General features: G+C 36.6%; 2 protein-coding genes and 1 long non-coding RNA gene across 8 annotated transcripts in view; 1 reads left to right on the plus strand and 2 right to left on the minus strand.

The window, feature by feature from the left end:
- Nucleotides 1-19,007, minus strand: part of LOC122968142 — a 168,489-nt gene that overhangs the window by 133,430 nt on the left and 16,052 nt on the right. The gene's annotated exons all lie outside the window — the stretch shown is intronic.
- Nucleotides 1-19,007, minus strand: part of LOC122968129 — a 161,875-nt gene that overhangs the window by 28,854 nt on the left and 114,014 nt on the right. For 3 of the 5 annotated variants that reach the window (XM_044333123.1, XM_044333124.1, XM_044333125.1), the window contains 2 exons: nucleotides 6,746-7,018; nucleotides 5,061-5,256 (listed from right to left, as the gene is read on the minus strand). The exons of 1 other annotated variant lie outside the window; for it this stretch is intronic. In XM_044333123.1, the coding sequence (XP_044189058.1) occupies nucleotides 5,061-5,256; nucleotides 6,746-7,004 (455 nt within the window). In that variant the 5' untranslated portion in view covers nucleotides 7,005-7,018. Of the gene's footprint in view, nucleotides 1-1,997; nucleotides 3,658-5,060; nucleotides 5,257-6,745; nucleotides 7,019-19,007 lie in introns of those variants that run through there. One more of the 5 variants, XM_044333126.1, reaches the window with a different exon arrangement.
- Nucleotides 18,822-19,007, plus strand: part of LOC122968199 — a 200,947-nt gene continuing 200,761 nt past the window's right edge. Inside the window, exon 1 of the long non-coding RNA XR_006398775.1 lies at nucleotides 18,822-18,875. This is a non-coding gene — a long non-coding RNA (uncharacterized LOC122968199). The remainder of the gene's footprint in view (nucleotides 18,876-19,007) is intronic.

A 19,007-nucleotide genomic window follows, 5' to 3' on the forward strand; every position in this document is an offset into this window, starting at 1 on the left:
TTGGGATTTCTCTCTTGCTCAGATGTTGATATAACAGGCTCGTTTAGTCAATGGATATGAGCCCCGTCACAATCACCACACAATGCATACTGGTTAGATTCTTTTTTTTAAATTATTTCTTTATTTTAGAGAACACGTGTACAATAACAGCATGTACACAAACAACTGTCCATACCAGGTGCACATAGATAAAGTTATAAAAAATATTTTGAAAAAGTAATACAAATTCAAAGTAATGTATCATCGGTCAACAAGAAATTTATCAAAAACATAATTAGTTTTAATTGCCTTCTTATTCTTAAGGACTCTTATCATGGAACCATATTGATGCGTTCTTGATAAAAATGTCCCAAATTTGGTTTGAAGTCCTCTCATCTCTTCTTGTGATAAAATTAACTGCACAAAAAATATAATTTTTTTCCCTTCTTGCTACCTTCAAAACATAAAAATGTCTTTATCCTTAAATTAGATAGTTTGCTGAGTTTCCTTCTTATATAATACTAAACATCCACCCAAAATATTCTAGTACACATACAGTGATGAAACAAATGACTCATTGTTTCTGCTTCTAGTCCACAGAAATTTCAAAATATTCAATATTAATTCTAAATCTTTCTAATGTCTTTTTTGCTGGATAAATTCAAAGTAAAAGGAAACCTCTTTAACTTTTTTACTAAGACAAAATTTGTCCCCAACTAACCATTTTCTGCCAATTAATTTCTACATAATTGTTAGTTATTGTTTACAATTAGTTAATCATTTCACTTTGAAAGTATTATTTAATCTTTCAAAACGTAGTACCTCCAGACCACCATTTCTTTTTATGGTGTATAAGATGTCATTTCTTAATAATGACATTTCTTCCTCCAAATTAAATTAAATTAAATTAAATTAAATTAAATTAAATTAAATTAAATTAAATTAAATTAAATTAAATTAAATTAAATTAAATCTTATCTATGTTTTGTATATTTCAGTAGGTTTTCCAATGTTAAGGACACACAGACAGATCTGGATGTTCCTTCAGCTTTAGACAGAAAAACTCTTCCCGGCTCGCTCTGACGTCACGCACGAGCAACGATAACCTGACGAGATCGAGGTGGCTGCAGCTGTTCTCCACTGAGGGCATGATGGGAGAATGGATGTCACCTGATCAAAGAGCTGATTGGTTCAGGAGTTTGATCAACAACATGACGTTTTATCTTCATTTTGGATTTCAGTTGTCTGATCTTCTACTAAGAATTCAGATGTGTTGATGACAACTTTTATCATCCAAAGAGACAGAAAACATTCAATAACCAAAAATTACAGACAGACACAATATGAACATTTTATCATTATTTAATTATTGATGTGAAGCCCCAACAGACTGAATATTTGACAGATAAATGATATAATGTCTATTTCTGCTTACAATTTGAGTTGGTTTGATTTGTGTTCTACTTTATTTGTTTGTGCATCATAAAATAGTGTTTTTATACAATATTGAAACATTTGATATGTACACAGAGACATTCACATGTAGGTAACAAACACACTTTTACCTGCATAAACTCAACTATTCATTCATTTAAAGTAAATAAACATCCCTGCAGGAGAGATAAGAAGATAAAAGTTTATACAAAGATCTCTCCCAAAAACTAAATTACATAGAAAAAAATAATAATTTCATTTTATTAGAATTTCTTTCTTTCATCAATGAGATGTGAATGAGTTTGATTAGTGTGACATCAGCTGATTACAGTCGGCATGTTGACCAGCAGGTAGTGATCCGCTCGCTGCAACAGTTACATTTCTATGTAAAATCATTTAATAGTCTAATATTGGAGATTACAGAATAAATGTTGTTTTGATTATTGATTATAGGTCATTTAACAGTTTACATTCTATCATACAGATCAGCATTAAAACAATATTAGTGATTGATCAGCTGAGCTTGAGTAGATTGATCTGATAACATTTTATTAAATCAGGATCAGATCTAACAGGATGTAAATATTTCTGTTTATATGAACAGTGTAGAGCTTGTTGTCTACACAGCTGTCTGATGTTGTTCATCTACATCACTGCATCTTTAGCTGCTGTTTATTTACCAAACATGTATCGCAGCCCTGCTCTGGTTCCTTCATCCTCTCGACATTTCATCTCCTCCAGCTTCTTGACCTTCTCTGTGTATCCTCACTCCTTCATCTTCTCAATCAGGAAGTCCAAGTGGACAGTGAATTATCATTCAGAGCGATCCACTCTAGTTGCTCCACATGATGGTAGACCTCATCCAGCAGCTGAATCTTCTCTGCTTTCAGTTCATCCATCTCTGTTTCAAGATTTTCCAGAAGGCTCTTCTTCTGCTCACGATCTACCTTATTCTTTTCATATTTCTGTTTCACATCTTGCAGGGTCTTCTTAACTTTCCTGGTCTTGTTCACATATCTACACTTTTCTTTCACATGATCTGATGCAGGACACTTCCCTGTACAAACTGTACAGCGACCTCCTTTCATGACCTCACAGTGTTTTGGACTCCAGGCCTTTGTGCATCCAGGAAAGTGACAGTTCTCTTCACAGATGTAACAGGTGACAGCTCCTGTATAAAAAAACAACCCCCACATCCCTCCATCAATAGACTTTTTCTCTTTGTAGACCTCATCAACTTCTACAGTGAACTCTTCATTCTTCTTCATCTCTTGTTTATGTTTCTTCAGAGCTTCTTGAGTCTGTTGGATCTTGTTCTGTTTTAGTTCAATCAGCTGGATTCTGTCTTGCAGGTTGTGGATGCAGGCTGTTATTCTGATGCGTGCGTTCATCACTTCAACTGTTGTTATCAGCTGTTGAGGTTTAGATTTTTCCAGGAAGTCTGTGAATCGTTTCATTCCTCTCTCTGTTACCCTCCATATATTCTCTAAAGCAAACTCTGTTTCCTCTGTTCTCTGTTTGGTCTGGTTGTTATTAAACAGGAAGTGAACGGGCTGATTCTTCTCATTTTTGGCACATTTAATGTTTGCAGCTTCAAGAGCTTTCAGAGCATTTTCAGGTGTTATTCCATCTGAGTGTGTGATGAGAGCGACGATGTTCTTCTCAATGTCTTTTCCAAACCGAGACGTCACTGAATCAAAGATGTACTTCAGTCGGTCACTCAGTCGATTCTCAGTCGCCTGCAGCACCAGACCCACTGCATCAATTTCATGAACTCCATCTTCTGAACGGAACAAGTCCAATAATCTTTGACTGATGATGACATCATATTTGATCCCTCTGGTGTCTCCGTATCCAGGAGTATCGATGATGGTCAGAGAGAAGGGCAGAGTTATATCTTCAAAACCAAAGATCTGGTACACGATCACATCTGATGTCTGACTCTCTGACTGACTTCTCTTCTCCTCGTCTTCTACGATCTCAAACCAGATGTTGTCATCAAACTTCACTCCCATGGTGTAGTTGACCAGAGAGTTGATCAGAGTAGATTTTCCTGTTAATGTTTCACCTACAAGTAAGATGGTTTTGTTTTTCTTGTTCAGGTTTTTTTCACCAACAGTTTTTCTTGTCAGAGTTCCAAACTTCTCTTCCTTTGGTCTCAGCTGGTAGACATCAGGAGATCCTGAATAGATCAGAGAACTTTTGGAGATGATGTCCTTATACTTTGCTGATGTGTTATAAGTCCTGTAGAAAAAGCAGAGATTCAATCAACATGTTCTTTTCTCATCAAACTGACAAATTAAACACATTTCTAATCATATACATGCCTACATTAGTGGCTGGTTTCATAAATGAATAATAGTACAGTGGAGTATAAATACTGCAGCTGTGACATCTGTGATTGTAGAATATGAATAAAATAAAGTCAAACCAAACGGCCACATTTGGGGATTTTAGTCTAAATGTGAGCTCTGGTTTTGACTGTGAGGACAGAGACTCAGATTACAGTCAATTAACAGGATCTTCTTTTTCTGTGTAACATACCACTGCCTTTAGTTAGAACATTTAAAATACATATTCAAACCTCCAAACACCAAGTTCTGAGTTTCTTCAATGACTTTGTCAAGAAAAATTGAAATCTTTGCCTATTGTGCCAAAACATTTTCACTACATTATATACTTGATAAAGTGAATTATTACTGATGCTTTTAGCTTTGTCAATCCCATCCTGCATACACAATTATAACCAGAATACAGCAATTATTATTATTATTATTATTATTATTATTATTGTTTTTCATTTAAAAAAAAATAATGTTGTATTCTGGTTATACTTGTGTATGTGTTACATGGGAAACCTAAAATCATCAGTAATAATTGTGTTTAAAGGTCGTCTTGTCTATGTATCAGAGCAGCTGTTTCTTTTTGTCTGTATTGTTCCCAACAGTACAGATAAGCAGACCGATAGCTTCCAGTAACGTCTGCAGAGTAAATTCCAGGACTTTAGTCAAATTTTCATCCAAATGTAGAACAAATTTTCACCAAATATCCAGAAAAAGCTCAATAGAAAATGTTGAATGCTTGTTTCCATCCACTGCTGCTGTGTGAATATTAGGAGATAAACAGCTGGTGGTGCTAACCTTCAATCTTAATATAACTTGATTCAGTTTATCATTTAGCCTTCTGTTTCATTACAGGAGATCAATATCGTATCATCACTGTCTGAGTTTGACCTACTTTTTTGTGCTCTAATGAGATTAACTGATAAAGTAAAGAGGCAGAAGAACTGAATGCAAACAGGACAAAACTCAATAAACAGGCTTTACTCAACAACTATAAGTCATAATGCAGAAGTTTTGGCAGAAGGTTTTGTAGATGTTAATATGTAAAATATATAGTGGAAAAGTAAATCACACCAAATGTTGTAGTGAGGTGCTGATAACTGGAAGCAAAAGCTGGAAAAAGATGTTGCACACTCTGGCTCGATATGTATTTCTCTTTAATTGATTAATTAAAGAGGCAGAAGAGCTGAGGACAAAGCTGCACAGCTTCTCTCTGAGATGTTACACACACTCAACCTGGAGAAGAAGTGATGACAAGATATGGGAACTTTGTTTTCTTCATAATATAAGTTTAAATCCACTTACTGAGCTTTATATGAAGCTTTGACCTCTGGCAGCAGCCTCAGAAGAGCCTCATCTGAAGCAGCGTATCTCTTCAGGTCAAACACATCCGGATGTTTTCCTGATGACGGTACGATGAAGACCACAGCAAACAACTGAGCAGGAGACTGTTCAGCTGTAGAGAGACTTCCTGATCTCAGGTACTGTTGGATCTCCTCCACTAGAGAAAAATCATTCAGTTCATTCAGACAGTGGAACAGATTGATGCTTCTGTCTTTAGACTGATTCTCCCTGATCTTCTTCTTCACATAGTTTACTATTAGCTGATTGGTCTGTGAGCTACTTCCTGTCTGTCAGAGATCAAGATTAGATTGGAGCCTTGTTTAGTAGGATGTGATGGTATGTAGAAGTTTTGGTTCATCTGTGTAGAATAATATAAAATAACCAGAACAAAGTTTTAAGCCTTTCTACTGAGTAACCTTGAATAGATTACTTTAAATAAATAAATAACTGAATTAAACTCATGTTCTCTCCAGCTAATGTTCCCTTTAAACAGGTTGATAGGCCTTTATCTCTGTAGTCATCAGCTCTTTCAGACAATCTACAACATTCATGGGATTATCAGTTCTTTATTATGTAGCGTTGGACAACCATCATGCCCAGCACACATATGGCATTTTCATGGCCGGATCAGGAAGAATACATTATCATATATTAGAGGTGGGCTTCTTGAAGGCTGTGACAATTGTGGCCAATCATATTCACTACTTTCATCCACTTTAAACACAAAGCTTTCCCCGCCATGATGCACTGACTGTTTGGGAATCTTACTAGGATTTTTCCTCAGAGGAAACTTGTTGTTGTCTTGGATGTAAAAGTTTCAGATATGAGTTTACCAGCTGATCTGGTGTGTTTAATTGTGCCTTGACAATGTGCAACATCATCCCTATAGAGACTGCAGATGGAACAGATTCCTGCTGCCTTCAGATGTCTTTACAGACAATCACCAGGGTAAAGTAAAAGCTGTCAGTACAGGATGCAGCTGGTGTGGATGACAGATGCTGGTAAGAATCAATCATTAATCTGTATTCAGACTCACCGGAATGTATCCAGAACACAAGTTTATAGACAAGCAAAACATGAAAAAAGCAGTTTGTGTGATTTCAGAGAGGTTTATACATGTGAGCCTTCACCAGAATGTGTCACAATATGACATGAGACGCACTCATTGTCAGCACCAAGATAGCAGTTTGCTGCCGGATTGAGATCACCACACCCTCAACTGCACCTCTCCTCCCACTGTGGTGCAGATACCAAACCAGTGCAGTCCAGTATGAAACCTCAGTGGGGGCCAGACAGCATGTGCAGCTCTGCAGCACTTCTATACTGTGAGATATTATAGAACACTAAGTTAGATTAGAGGCAGTTTAACTTCTCAGCAGCTCAGGCAGCTCCATTTACTGAAAACAAGTCCTTTAACTGAGGAAAAATTCCAGTAATTCACTACTTTTCAGGTGTTTCAGTTCATCACTATTTTCTTTTGGGGGACCAGTATTACATTTTAACATGTTTGCTGATTATCTGCATAACATAAAGTCACACACAGCAGCCTGTTTCTCCTCAACAAATCTACTGTGTGGATGCAGGAAAATCTCAGAAAACAATACAAATAAAATGATTCAGTTTCATGTTTCTGTCCTGCAGCTTACCGTGAGCTGACAGTTTCTTCACTAGATCATTCCTGTTGATCTTCTCTAAGATCTTCTTCACCACTTCCACAGACTGATGGTTGTAGGTCTGTACTATCTCATCCACAGTGTCCCGCCTGTCTGCTTTCTCCAGATGACTCTTTGGGATGGTTGAGGAGCCTTCCAGGATGTCCGGCTGCTGTAGGAACCACTTAAAGTCCTTGAATTCTTCATCTCCCAACTCTTTCAGTGTCCTCAAAAGCTTCTCTCTAACAGCCATCGTCCTCCAGACCCCTGTTAGAATGAGAGGAAATGTTTAACTTGTGAATCCTTGAGTCTCTTTAGTGTCACAATTACATCCAGAATGGAATCTCATTCACAATCAAGGCTCAATTCAATACATAAAAAGGGACACTATATTCAGGCTCTTGGGGTGCTCTGTCTATGTCTATATATGTCTATATCTTCAATTTGATCCACTTTTTCATCTAATTTAAAACTTATATTAAAGATATCATTAAAAGATCAATATAATTGATTTCAAGGTCTTTTAATTACTTACAAGACACTAAATGGTTTGACTTTTCATTACATCTCAGACCTTCTATCCCTGTACGACCCTGCTCGCACTTTGAGGTCCTCTGGTCTTCTATCTGTTCCAGACTCTCAGCTGAAGACTGAGCGGGACCAGAGCTTTGAAAAACATCCTGCCTGAGTAAATAAGGAGGCTGAGTCAGTGGCTTCTTTTAAATCTGTGCTCAAATGTACTTTTATCACAACGCCTTCCCTGATTTTACTTGATTCTAGTTTTATTCTGTTTTATGGGTTTTATTATTTTTAAGTATTGTTGGGCTGGTTTTAATTCTGTTGTTTGTTTAGCACCTTTATTTTTTTATTGCATGTTATTATTATTATGTGTTTTTATGTGATTCTATGTGAAGCACTTTGCAACTTTGTTTAGATAAGTGCCATATAAATAAAGATATTGCTATTGTTATTATATAGGACTTTGAATTGCCTCTGTGTTTTAACAGTGCTATATGAATAAAGTTGTTTCACTTGTCTTCTCTTAAGTCCACTGAATTACAAGATAAAACATAACTGGCAGTTCAGTTAACTGGTCTTGATGAAGGTTATTGAGGGAAAACAGACGTGTGACACCTGAGTTATAGCAGGCACTGATGTAACTTGTCACATAGACAGGACAGAGCGGGGTTTTCTACCTGCTACACCAACTCCTTTACTGCATGCATATTGAGTTTTGCCAAGTGATAATGCAGTTGGTTATGCAGGGTTTGGAAGCCTATGCTGTATTAACTGGTACTGAATTAATTAACTAGATCATTTTAACTACAGGATCATGGATACACATTGATTTGATTTATTTATTCTAATGTGCAAAGAAAAAAAATCAAAAACAAAATCTACAGTCCTCATCTTTGTAGAAATGAATTCTAAAGTTCATCTGAAGTTAATTTCAAGTACAATCAAGTGGTTTTCTTCCAAAAGTACAGTCTCTTAAAGTAATAATATGAATATTTCCATTGTATTTCAAAGAAAATGTTGGTTGGAATTTAGGGATAGATTGACTTCATTAAATGTTTGTTAGAGGCTGCTGCATCTGTTGCATTATCATTTTTTATGTGATTTTCTTGCTAAACCAACTCATGCATGCAATGTATTTGTAATTTAGCCAATAAAACCTCAGCATTTCAGTTACACTATCAAGACTTTATAATAATAATAATAATAATAATAGTAGCTTTATTTGTATAGCACCTTTCATACAAGAAATGCAGCCCAAAGTGCTTTACAATAAAAGAAATTACATGAACCAAGTGCTCCACATGAACATTTACTAAATATTTAAAAAATATGTAATGACCTTTGTAACACTGTAAATCACATCTTGGCAGCACTATATGACGTTATGTTGGTGAAACATTGACAGAGCATAAAGGGCATCATTAAGACATAAATATAACTACACTGTCAGCACAGAGTCTCATACAGACCAATGTCATACTGTTGCTGCTGTTGGTTGAAAGCTGCATTTGAACTTAGTTGTGATCATGTTAGAGAGGCTGTGTGTGAGAATCAGGTCTCATCATACATGCAGCTGGACATGTGTGAGCAGCTTCACCTCAATGCTGTTGAAGCCTCATTAATTAGTATCAGTTGAAGTTATTCTACACAGAAGGAAGACTGTGACCTTCGTCCTCCACCACTCCCAGTACAGTCATGTTGGAAAGAGATCTCTTCATGGTCCATATGAACCACAGGAATGATTACAGCGACCAGTAACTGCTTTAATGCACATATGGACGTGTTAGTACTGTTTTAAGAAAAACTTGAAATAATGTGAACCAGTTCTTAAAGGAAAAGTCACAAAATTATCTAAACAAGTGTCCTCAGCAGCAGCACTGAGGGATTGATTATTGATTAACAGCAGTAACAGTGAACCACAGAGAGACAGAGTCAGGTTGTCTTATTCCTACAAAACAACAACAACAAACACAATCTGATGAAACAAACACTGTTCTGCTTCTTACCTGTTCAATCTGATCCCTGTGAGGTCATTTCTTCTGATTCTTCAATCTGAATTATTGATCAGACTGTCACTCCTGCAGCGCTGCTTCCTGCTCTGATAGAAAAGGAGAGAACTGTGTAAAACAGGAGGTGTGACTGATAAAACAGCAGAGGGTGAAGGTTTGGTTTCAGGAGCACAATGAAGTCTGTTATTCATAAACTGGGTACTTTGGTAAAAGCAGCTTCTCTAATTTGACTGCTGGTAAATTCAAATTCTGAGGTCTTTGCCAATTTAAAAGCATAAAATAAGAACACTGTATTACTTTTTAGCCATTAGGAGACTAAATACAGTGACCAGTCAGGCAAACAATCATGTTACGTCAGAAATAATAAAGAAACAGGGGTTGATGAGTGTCCTTTCTTTTGTATATGTATCATTAAACATTAATTTTAAGTCAACTGACAAAAATTTCAGACATTCAGCTTAAAGACCAATCCACATTGAGCCTGATCCTGTGGATAGTCTGTTGCAGGAATTAATAATAATATTAACAACAAATAGAAATAAAACATTAGACTATTTTCAATAATAATTTCCTACCTGTTGTATGACAACAAGTCAGTTATTGACACTCCCTAAAAACTCCCTCTGATTGGTTGAAGGAGTCAGATAACCAACTTCAGACTGACTTCAGCACAGAAAAACACACCTTTGCCAATTTAAAAGCATAAAATAAGAACACTGTATTACTTTTTAACCATTAGGAGTCTAAATTCTGTGACCAGTCAGGCAAACAATCATGTTACATCAGAAAAAATAAAGAAACAGAGGTTGATGAGTGTCCTTTCTATTTATGTCAGCAAGCACATGTTTAATGATCATGTTGCTGTCAATCACAGTCTGATTGATGACTATGGCACATATGGTTTTCTATATTTTACAACAAATATATATTCTTAATATATTTGTTGTTGTAAATGTTAATATTTTTATCATATTTCTATGTATTTATATTTTTGTATAGATGTGTTTATTATGTGACAGTTTTTGTGATCATTTCAGACACTGATAATGTGTTTTATCTTGATTATGTATCAAGTCCTGCCATGAATTGTTCATATAATGACGTCAGCATGATGCAACTAAACTAAAATATAAATAAACTTTACTCTTTGTCATGTTTGATAATTGCTTTTTACAGTCAAACAATTTTTGGGAGCTAAGTTTGCTTCACTTTAAAGAATCCATATACAATTTAAATTCTATCAAGAAGTTATTTAAGTTTGGGAAAGGTAATGAGTGCTGGTTAACAGTAAGAATTTATGATTAAACTTAACACTTGTTTTTTGCTTTTGAATCATTAAACATTAATTTTAAGTCAAGTGACAAAAATTTTAGGCATTCAGCTTAAAGACCAATCCACATTGAGTCTGATCCTGTGGATAGTCTGTTGCAGGAATTAATAATAATATTAACAACAAATAGAAATAAAACATTAGACTATTTTCAATAATAATTTCCTACCTGTTGTATGATGACAAGTCAGTTATTGACGCTCCCTAAAAACTCCCTCTGATTGGTTGAAGGAGTCAGATAACCAACTTCAGACTGACTTCAGGACAGAAAAACACACCTTTGCCAATTTAAAAGCATAAAATAAGAACACTGTATTACTTTTTAACAATTAGGAGACTAAATACTGTGACCAGTCAGGCAAACAATCATGTTACATCAGAAAAAATAAAGAAACAGAGGTTGATGAGTGTCCTTTCTTTTTATGTCAGCAAGCACATGTTTAATGATCATGTTGCTGTCAATCACAGTCTAATTGATGACTATGGCACATCTGGTTTTCTATATTTTACAACAAATATATATTTTTAACATATTTGTTGTCGTAAATGTTAATATTGTTTAGCATATTTGTATGTATTTATATTTTTGTATAGATGTGTGGGATTATGTGACAGTTTTTGTGATTATTTCAGACACTGATAATGTGTTTTATCTTGATTATGTATCAAGTCCTGCCATGAATTGTTCATATAATGACGTCAGAATGATGCAACTAATTTGGTGTCTATATAAACTTTACTCTTTGTCATGTTTGATAATTGCTTTTTTAAATGTATCATTAAACATTAATTTTAAGTCAACTGACAGAAATTGCAGTCATTCAGCTTAAAGACCAATCCACATTCAGTCTGATCCTGTGGATAGTCTGTTGCAGGAATTAATAATAATATTAACAACAAATAGAAATAAAACATTAGACTATTTTCAGTAATAATTTCCTACCTGTTGTATGATGACAAGTCAGTTATTGACACTCCCTAAAAACTCCCTCTGATTGGTTGAAGGAGTCAGATAACCAACTTCAGACTGACTTCAGCACAGAGAAACACATCTGCAACAATATAAAACATGAAAACATAAAAGTTGTTGATGGATCATCATTAACATTGAAAAGCAACACATTCACACATGACTATATGTCACCATCATCTCTCCTGCTGTTGGAGCAGTTATTGATCCTGAACACAAACTGTTAACAGATCTGATCTGAAGACAAACACAAGATATTCACACAAACACTTTCAACAACCGAGCGACTCATTAAACTAACAGTGAGAGCAGAGAGGAGTCATTAAACACTGAAAACTGTCAGTTATGACCTTACCATACGGAGAATAATGTCCGCGACATGGCGGTGAAGAAAACGAAAGTAAAATAGTTCGAACACTCAAACAAAGAGGAAAGGGGGGGGGGGGGGGGGGGGGGGGGGGGTGAGTTACAAACACACTGCATGTTGATCTGATCAGTAGTCGTTATAGTGGTAGTTATTCAAGTAGTCTAATAATATTATTAAAATACTTTCACCATTTTATTCTCATAACTGGACTATCAGAAGATTATGTTTTTATATATGTATGCATGTTTTTACATGTTAACAGTCTGTGATTTGTGTGATTTTGGACAATTTTAACTTTTTAAACTTCAATCATTAAAATATCTCCAAAATGATTCCAACTCTGAACTGTAAAAGATGTTTCACAGAGGAGGTGTATTCATGTCTTTTAACTGTATTTTTAAAAAGTGAACAGACTTTATGAAACGCACGACCAACTTCAGACTGACTTCAGCACAGATGGAACATGAACAGATCAGAGTTTTTGAAGCGTCTTAAATGTTTTAACTTCTCTGCTTCTTACATTCATGCGGCAGGTGTAAAAAGTGGAGATGCACCAGTTATTGAGGTTTGGCAGATATAAAGCTACCTGAAGGAGGAACAGAGGGATTTTTAGCATTCAGGGAAGGCGAGATTGCAGGAATGACTGACCTGCTTCCCTGCTGGGTTGAAGGCGGCTGGTAGTCAGTACGGAAATAAATCGACGTACCAGAGCATCAGTGGTCCATTAGCTGCTCCTGCTGTGGGATTATTTGTATCATTTGTCTGTTTGTTTTATTGAGGTTTTCTCTTCTGTCTAGTCCGCCCTGGTAAGTGAGCTGGTAGCGGGCAAAAAGATACGGGTATCGCCCTTGGAGCGGACTAGTTTTCTTTTTTTCCTATTTTTGTTTGTTTGTTTTAATATCAGTCTGCCTGCTGTCCCACCATTGATCCCAGTCAGCCAGTCAGGGCAGGTTTAAGGTGAGCTGTGGTTGTTAGTCGGTTGCAGTGAAGATAGTCACGTGTGCCAGTTTGGAGTGTGTTAACTCACCTGGTGTGTAGGACTTATTGATTGCAGTGTGCACTGATGTGTCTTAGTTAAACTCAGCCCCTGCCCTGTTAGTGATAGCTGGGAAATTAACTGGGAAGAAGTTCAGGTGGCTGAATGTAATAAATCTCAATCTGATCGTCTGCAATAAAAATACTTTTACTTTACTTCTTTTATTGTCATTTCTTATGCTAGTGACTTGCAGTGAGTGTTACATTCACATGAAACTAACAGTGACAGCAAAGAGGAGGAGGTCTGAAATACTGAAACAGTCGGAGAAAGACGAAGAAAGACGACATAGAAAATCCTCTGAGTCATAAATCACAAGAAATGACTTTAACCAGGAAATAACCACAAAAGGTCAGAGAGGGAGGAGACCAGAGGGTTTCAAAGTGGCTGATTATTAAAATAAATTCAGCATGAAACGGGACTGTTTATGTAGAAAAGATTTTCTTTTTAATATGTTCAGTTACATGTTGTTCACCAGACATCTGTGTATCTAATGTTACATTTGTAAATGTAAAGGATAATCTAATCTAATCAAGAAAACTGACTAAAAGTAGATTTAAGACCACAGCTACTAAGACAATGATCCTTCAATGCATACCCAGAGCTAAGCAAGAAGAATTTACCAATGAAATGAACAGCTTGAACTGGGATGATGTTCTGTCCTCTGATGATCTGGACTATGGCTGTGATACTTTTACTCACACAATCAACTCTGTGAGGGAAAGATTTAATGTGAGGATACAGATAAAATCTAAAAATAAAAACAATTTACTGTTTAATGGTTTAATGAACATTTGTGGAAACTAATTAAATCTAGAGATGCTGCACTAAGGAAGGCAGTTAAAACTAGAAGAGACACTGACATGCTGATTTATAAATAAATCTCTCAGATCTCTTCTTTTACTGTCTTTCGCTCTTTGGGGATGTAAAGGAAATTGTAAACTGGAAGTTTTTTATTGTTTGATGTGATAAACATGACGCAGCAGCTTTTAGACATGGTGCCACTAAATTTTCCAATTTTTGTGCAGCACTTTTACAACACTTGTTTTCACCCAAAAGGGGGCGTGGTCTTTCTGATGACAGGGAAGTGATGTATGAATCGACTTAAAGAGCAACTTGCAGGTTGAATTTCTTGCTGGATTTACAGTTTATGTATAATTAAAATTGTCCTGTTAAAGGTTAATGTATGATTTTATTAGTTTAACGAGACATAAAAGCAGAAATTAAGATGGAAAAATGGGAATGTTGAGCAGCGCCCTTAAAATGAGCTTTTTTTTTTCAACAATGTGTCAAATTACGTCACATAAGGGAGTCGCTCTCATCGTCCCAGCTGCAGTTCACTGTAGGTGTCCTGTAAAAAAACTTCCACAGAGGATACACCTGTGGTTCCTCGCTCCTCGTCTCCTCCAGGAGCATTTCAGGGATTGAAAGATCCTCCATGATGGCGGTGGAGGAACGGTTTCCGGGTCACGGGAGGAGAGAAGAAGAACAAATTAAAACACATGAGAGAAGTTTGCCTTCAGGTCTTTCTGCCAGAAAGCCTTTTTAACAGAAATCAAACCTCTTTCCTCCAGCAGCCAATAGTATTAAAGTATTAAAGTTATTGACATTATACAGTTTAATTAAATACAAAATACTTATTGGTTACTGTGTATCTAAACTACTATATCTGTTATCACTTAAGAGAAAACAAAATCTAATGTTAAAGGTTCTATATGTAGAATTGTGAAGCAATTTACATGTATTAATAGTTTTTTATTGCCAATGAGTGAACAGGTAGTAATGTAACATAAAGAATGAGACCCTCCCCAACTTTCTCGGTTGTCTGTATCAGCCTGTGGTCTGATTTTCACATGAAGAACTCGGGCTGGATTTTCTGCAGACTGAGTGGGAGTGAGAGATGCTTTGCTGAAACAAGCGAGTGCGAGCACCAGGATGTTACAGCTCATTAAATGGCTACAGGTGTCACTATCAATCAATCAATCAATCAATCAATCTTTATTTATATAGCGCCATATCACAACAGAAGTCATCTCAAGGCACTTTTCACATAGAGCAGGTCAAGACCATACTCTTTAATTTACAGAGACCCAACAGTTCCCCCATGAGCAGCACTTGGCGACAGCGGTAAGGAAAAACTCCCCTTTAACGGGTAGAAACCTCAAGCAGACCCCGGCTCTTGGTGGGCGGCCATCTGCTTTGACCGGTTGGGTTGAGAGAGAGAAAGAGAGAGGGAAAGGGGGAGGGGGGACAGAAGAAAAACAATGACAACAACAAACAACAACAAGCACAAGCAGCAACAGCCAGGGAAGGATGCCATCAGGACTGTGAAGGACCGCGAAGGTTCGGCCCGGGAGTCAGGTTTTTCTGTGAGATGAGAAAGCACAAAAAACTCCGGGGAAGAAGCAAAGTTAGTGACATTCATTGATGTTACATGAATGCATACAGATGGAGAGGAGGAGGAGGAGAGAGGAGCTCAGTGCATCATGGGAAGTCCCCCAGTAGTCTAGGCCTATAGCAGCATAACTAAGGGCTGATCCAAGGCGAGCCTGGTCGGCCCTAACTATAAGCTTTATCAAAAAGGAAAGTTTTAAGCCTACTCTTAAACATAGAGAGGGTGTCTGCACCCCGGACTGAATCCGGTAGATGGTTCCATAGAAGAGGAGCCTGATAGCTGAAGGCTCTGCCTCCCATTCTACTTTTAAAGACTGTAGGGACCACCAGTAAGCCTGCATACTGGGAGCGCAGTGTTCTAGTGGGATAATACGGTATTATGAGCTCTTCAAGATATGATGGTGCCTGACCATTAAGGGCTTTGTAAGTTAGGAGAAGGATTTTAAATTCTATTCTAGATTTTACAGGAAGCCAATGTAGTGAAGCTAAAATGGGAGAAATGTGGTCTCTTTTTCTAGTTTTAGTCAATACACGTGCAGCTGCGTTCTGGACCAGCTGGAGAGTCTTTAGAGACTTGTTAGGGCAGCCTGATAATAAGGAATTGCAATAATCCAGCCTAGAAGTAACAAATGCGTGAACTAGTTTTTCTGCATCTTTTAGGGACAGGATGTGCCTGATTTTTGTGATATTACGTAAGTGAAAAAAGGCAGTCCTTGAGATTTGATTTATGTGGGAGTTAAAGGACATATCCTGATCAAAGATAACTCCCAGATTCCTTACGGTGGTGCTGGAGGCCAGGGTAATGCCATCCAGAGCAGCTTTATCATTAGATAATTTGTTTCTAAGGTGTTTAGGGCCAAGCACAATAACTTCAATAGCCCTAATGAGAAGGAATCTCTGATTTATATAAAATGGTTCATTTCACTATCAGAATCTGATCCATTCAGTCCAATAACATTTGGAAAGTCTAGAAGAGCCGCACGATTGAATTATTTTATCCCCATTCAAGTTAGCAGAGGGTTTAACCAGAAGTAGCAGCTCAGACTCACCAAATATTCTGCCAATTAATTTCTACATAAAGTGAAGCCCAAAAGAATCTTCTTGGGGGCAGAGTTACAGCTTATATGTAATTCCTATTAATTCAAGCATTTATTCTTAATGTCAACTTCTCCAAGGAATATACCTCTATTGAATGGATTAATCATTGAAACCTTGATTACTGAACCTCTGAGAAGCTGCAGCACAGCCCTCAGCAAAGCATCAAAAACCACTGCATAACTGGTGACCTGAACTCAGAGAGGAATTCATTATTGTTAGTAACTTCCCATCAGCATTAACAAGTTGTTTAATCAATAAATACCATTGTCAACCCATTAGTGACTTATTTTATATTGAATATTCTTGTTATTCCAAATATAGTAATTAGTTGGTGAAAAATGATGTTTGTAAATCAGTTTCCAGGCCAGCAGCCACTGCAAGGATCAGAGCATGATGGGAGAATGGATGTCACCTGATCAAAGAGCTGATTGGTTCAGGAGTTTGATCAACAACATGATGTTTTATCTTCATTTTGGATTTCAGTTGTCTGATCTTCTACTAAGAATTCAGATGTGTTGATGACAACTTTTATCATCCAAAGAGACAGAAAACATTCAATAAGCAAAAATTACAACAGACACAATATGAACATTTTATCATTATTTAATTACTGATGTGAATATTTGACAGATAAATGATATAATGTCTATTTCTGCTTACAATTTGAGTTGGTTTGATTTGTGTTCTACTTTATTTGTTTGTGCATCATAAAATACAATGTTTTTATACAATATTTAAACATTTGATATGTACACAGAGACATTCACATGTAGGTAACAAACACACTTTTACCTGCATAAACTCAACTATTCATTCATTTAAAGTAAATAAACATCCCTGCAGGAGAGGTAAGAAGATAAAAGCTTATACAAAGATCTCTCCCAAAAACTAAATTACATAGAAAAAAATAATAATTTCATTTTATTAGAATTTCTTTCTTTCATCAATGAGATGTGAATGAGTTTGATTAGTGTGACATCAGCTGATTACAGTCAGCATGTTGACCAGCAGGTAGTGATCCGCTTGCTGCAACAGTTACATTTCTATGTAAAATCATTTAATAGTCTAATATTGGAGATTACAGAATAAATGTTGTTTTGATTATTGATTATAGGTCATTTTAACAGTTTATATTCTATCATACAGATCAGCATTAAAAGAATGTTAGTGATTGATCAGCTGAGATTGAGTAGATTGATCTGATAACATTTTATTAAATCAGGATCAGATCTAACAGGATGTAAATATTTCTGTGACTTCCTGTAGATTCTTTGAAAGCTGCTGGAAACTGTCTGACTTGACTGCAGCTTTTTGTCACTTCCTGCTGATGCTGCCGCCTGATCCCTCCACTTTCCAAGAAAGGAGCAGTTCATCTGAAACAAGCCTACTGATCAGCTTTCCAATAAGGAGGCATGTCGGTCGGTAAAAGACGTGAAGGCTCTTGTGTATCTTCACTCGTGGCTCCTCAGAGCAGGAATAAGAGCTTTGGGACGACCTGCAAGATGGCGGAGCAGAACGACTTCCAGTTCAAGTGAGGATCGAGGAACCTCAGGTTTCTGTAATCCTCTACTGTGATACAGAAACCAGGTTTCTGGTTTACATGACAGGACAGAAATCAGCTGAGTGCAGAGAGTCGACTGTAAACTGGTTACTGAAGTGCAGCTGAACACACTGATGAAGAGTTTTGATCTGATGAAGCTGAGAGCAGAAAAGAGGCTGAACTATGAGAGTGGTTGATGTGAGAATCTATAACAAGAAAACCAACAGCTGCTGTCACTATAAGATAAACTCTGGCTTTACTTTCACTGAAGTGGATCAACAAATGATAATTAAACATTAAACTAAATGAACAGTTATATATCACAGAGGAGGCGGTTTCCCACAATCACACAATTTAAAATTTAAAAGACGATTATGTGTCTTTGAAAAAAAATATATACATATATATTACGTCAACATCACACTTAATAAGATTAAAATGAAATAATGTTTGTGATGTTTAAACATTTATATGAACAGTGTAGAGCTTGTTGTCTACACAGCTGTCTGATGTTGTTCATCTACAGCACTGTATATTCAGCTGCATTTAGTTTATCAAACATGTATCACAGCTCTGCTTTGTTTTTTTTATCCATTTGTTTTTTCATCTCCTCCAGCTTCTTGACCTTCTCAGTGGCTCTGATCTCCTTCATCTTCTAAATCAGGAAGTCCAAGTGGACATGAGTAGACAGTGAATTATCATTCAGAGTGATCCGCTCTAGTTGCTCCACATGATGGTAGACCTCTGTAAGCAGCTGAATCTTCTCTGATTCCAGTTTTTTCATCTCTGTTTGAAGATTTTCCAGAAGGCTCTTCTTCTGCTCACAATCTACCTTATTCTTTTCATACTTCTGTTTCACATCTTGTCGGATCTTCTTAACTTTCCTGGTCTTGTTCACATATCTCCACTTTGCTTTCACATGATCTGATGCAAGACACTTCCCTGTACAAACAGTACAGCGACCATTTATTATGTTCTCATAGCCTCTGCTAAACC

The sequence above is a fragment of the Thunnus albacares genome, chromosome 18, assembly GCF_914725855.1.
Source record: "Thunnus albacares chromosome 18, fThuAlb1.1, whole genome shotgun sequence".
In the NCBI taxonomy this organism is placed as follows: Eukaryota; Metazoa; Chordata; class Actinopteri; order Scombriformes; family Scombridae; genus Thunnus; species Thunnus albacares.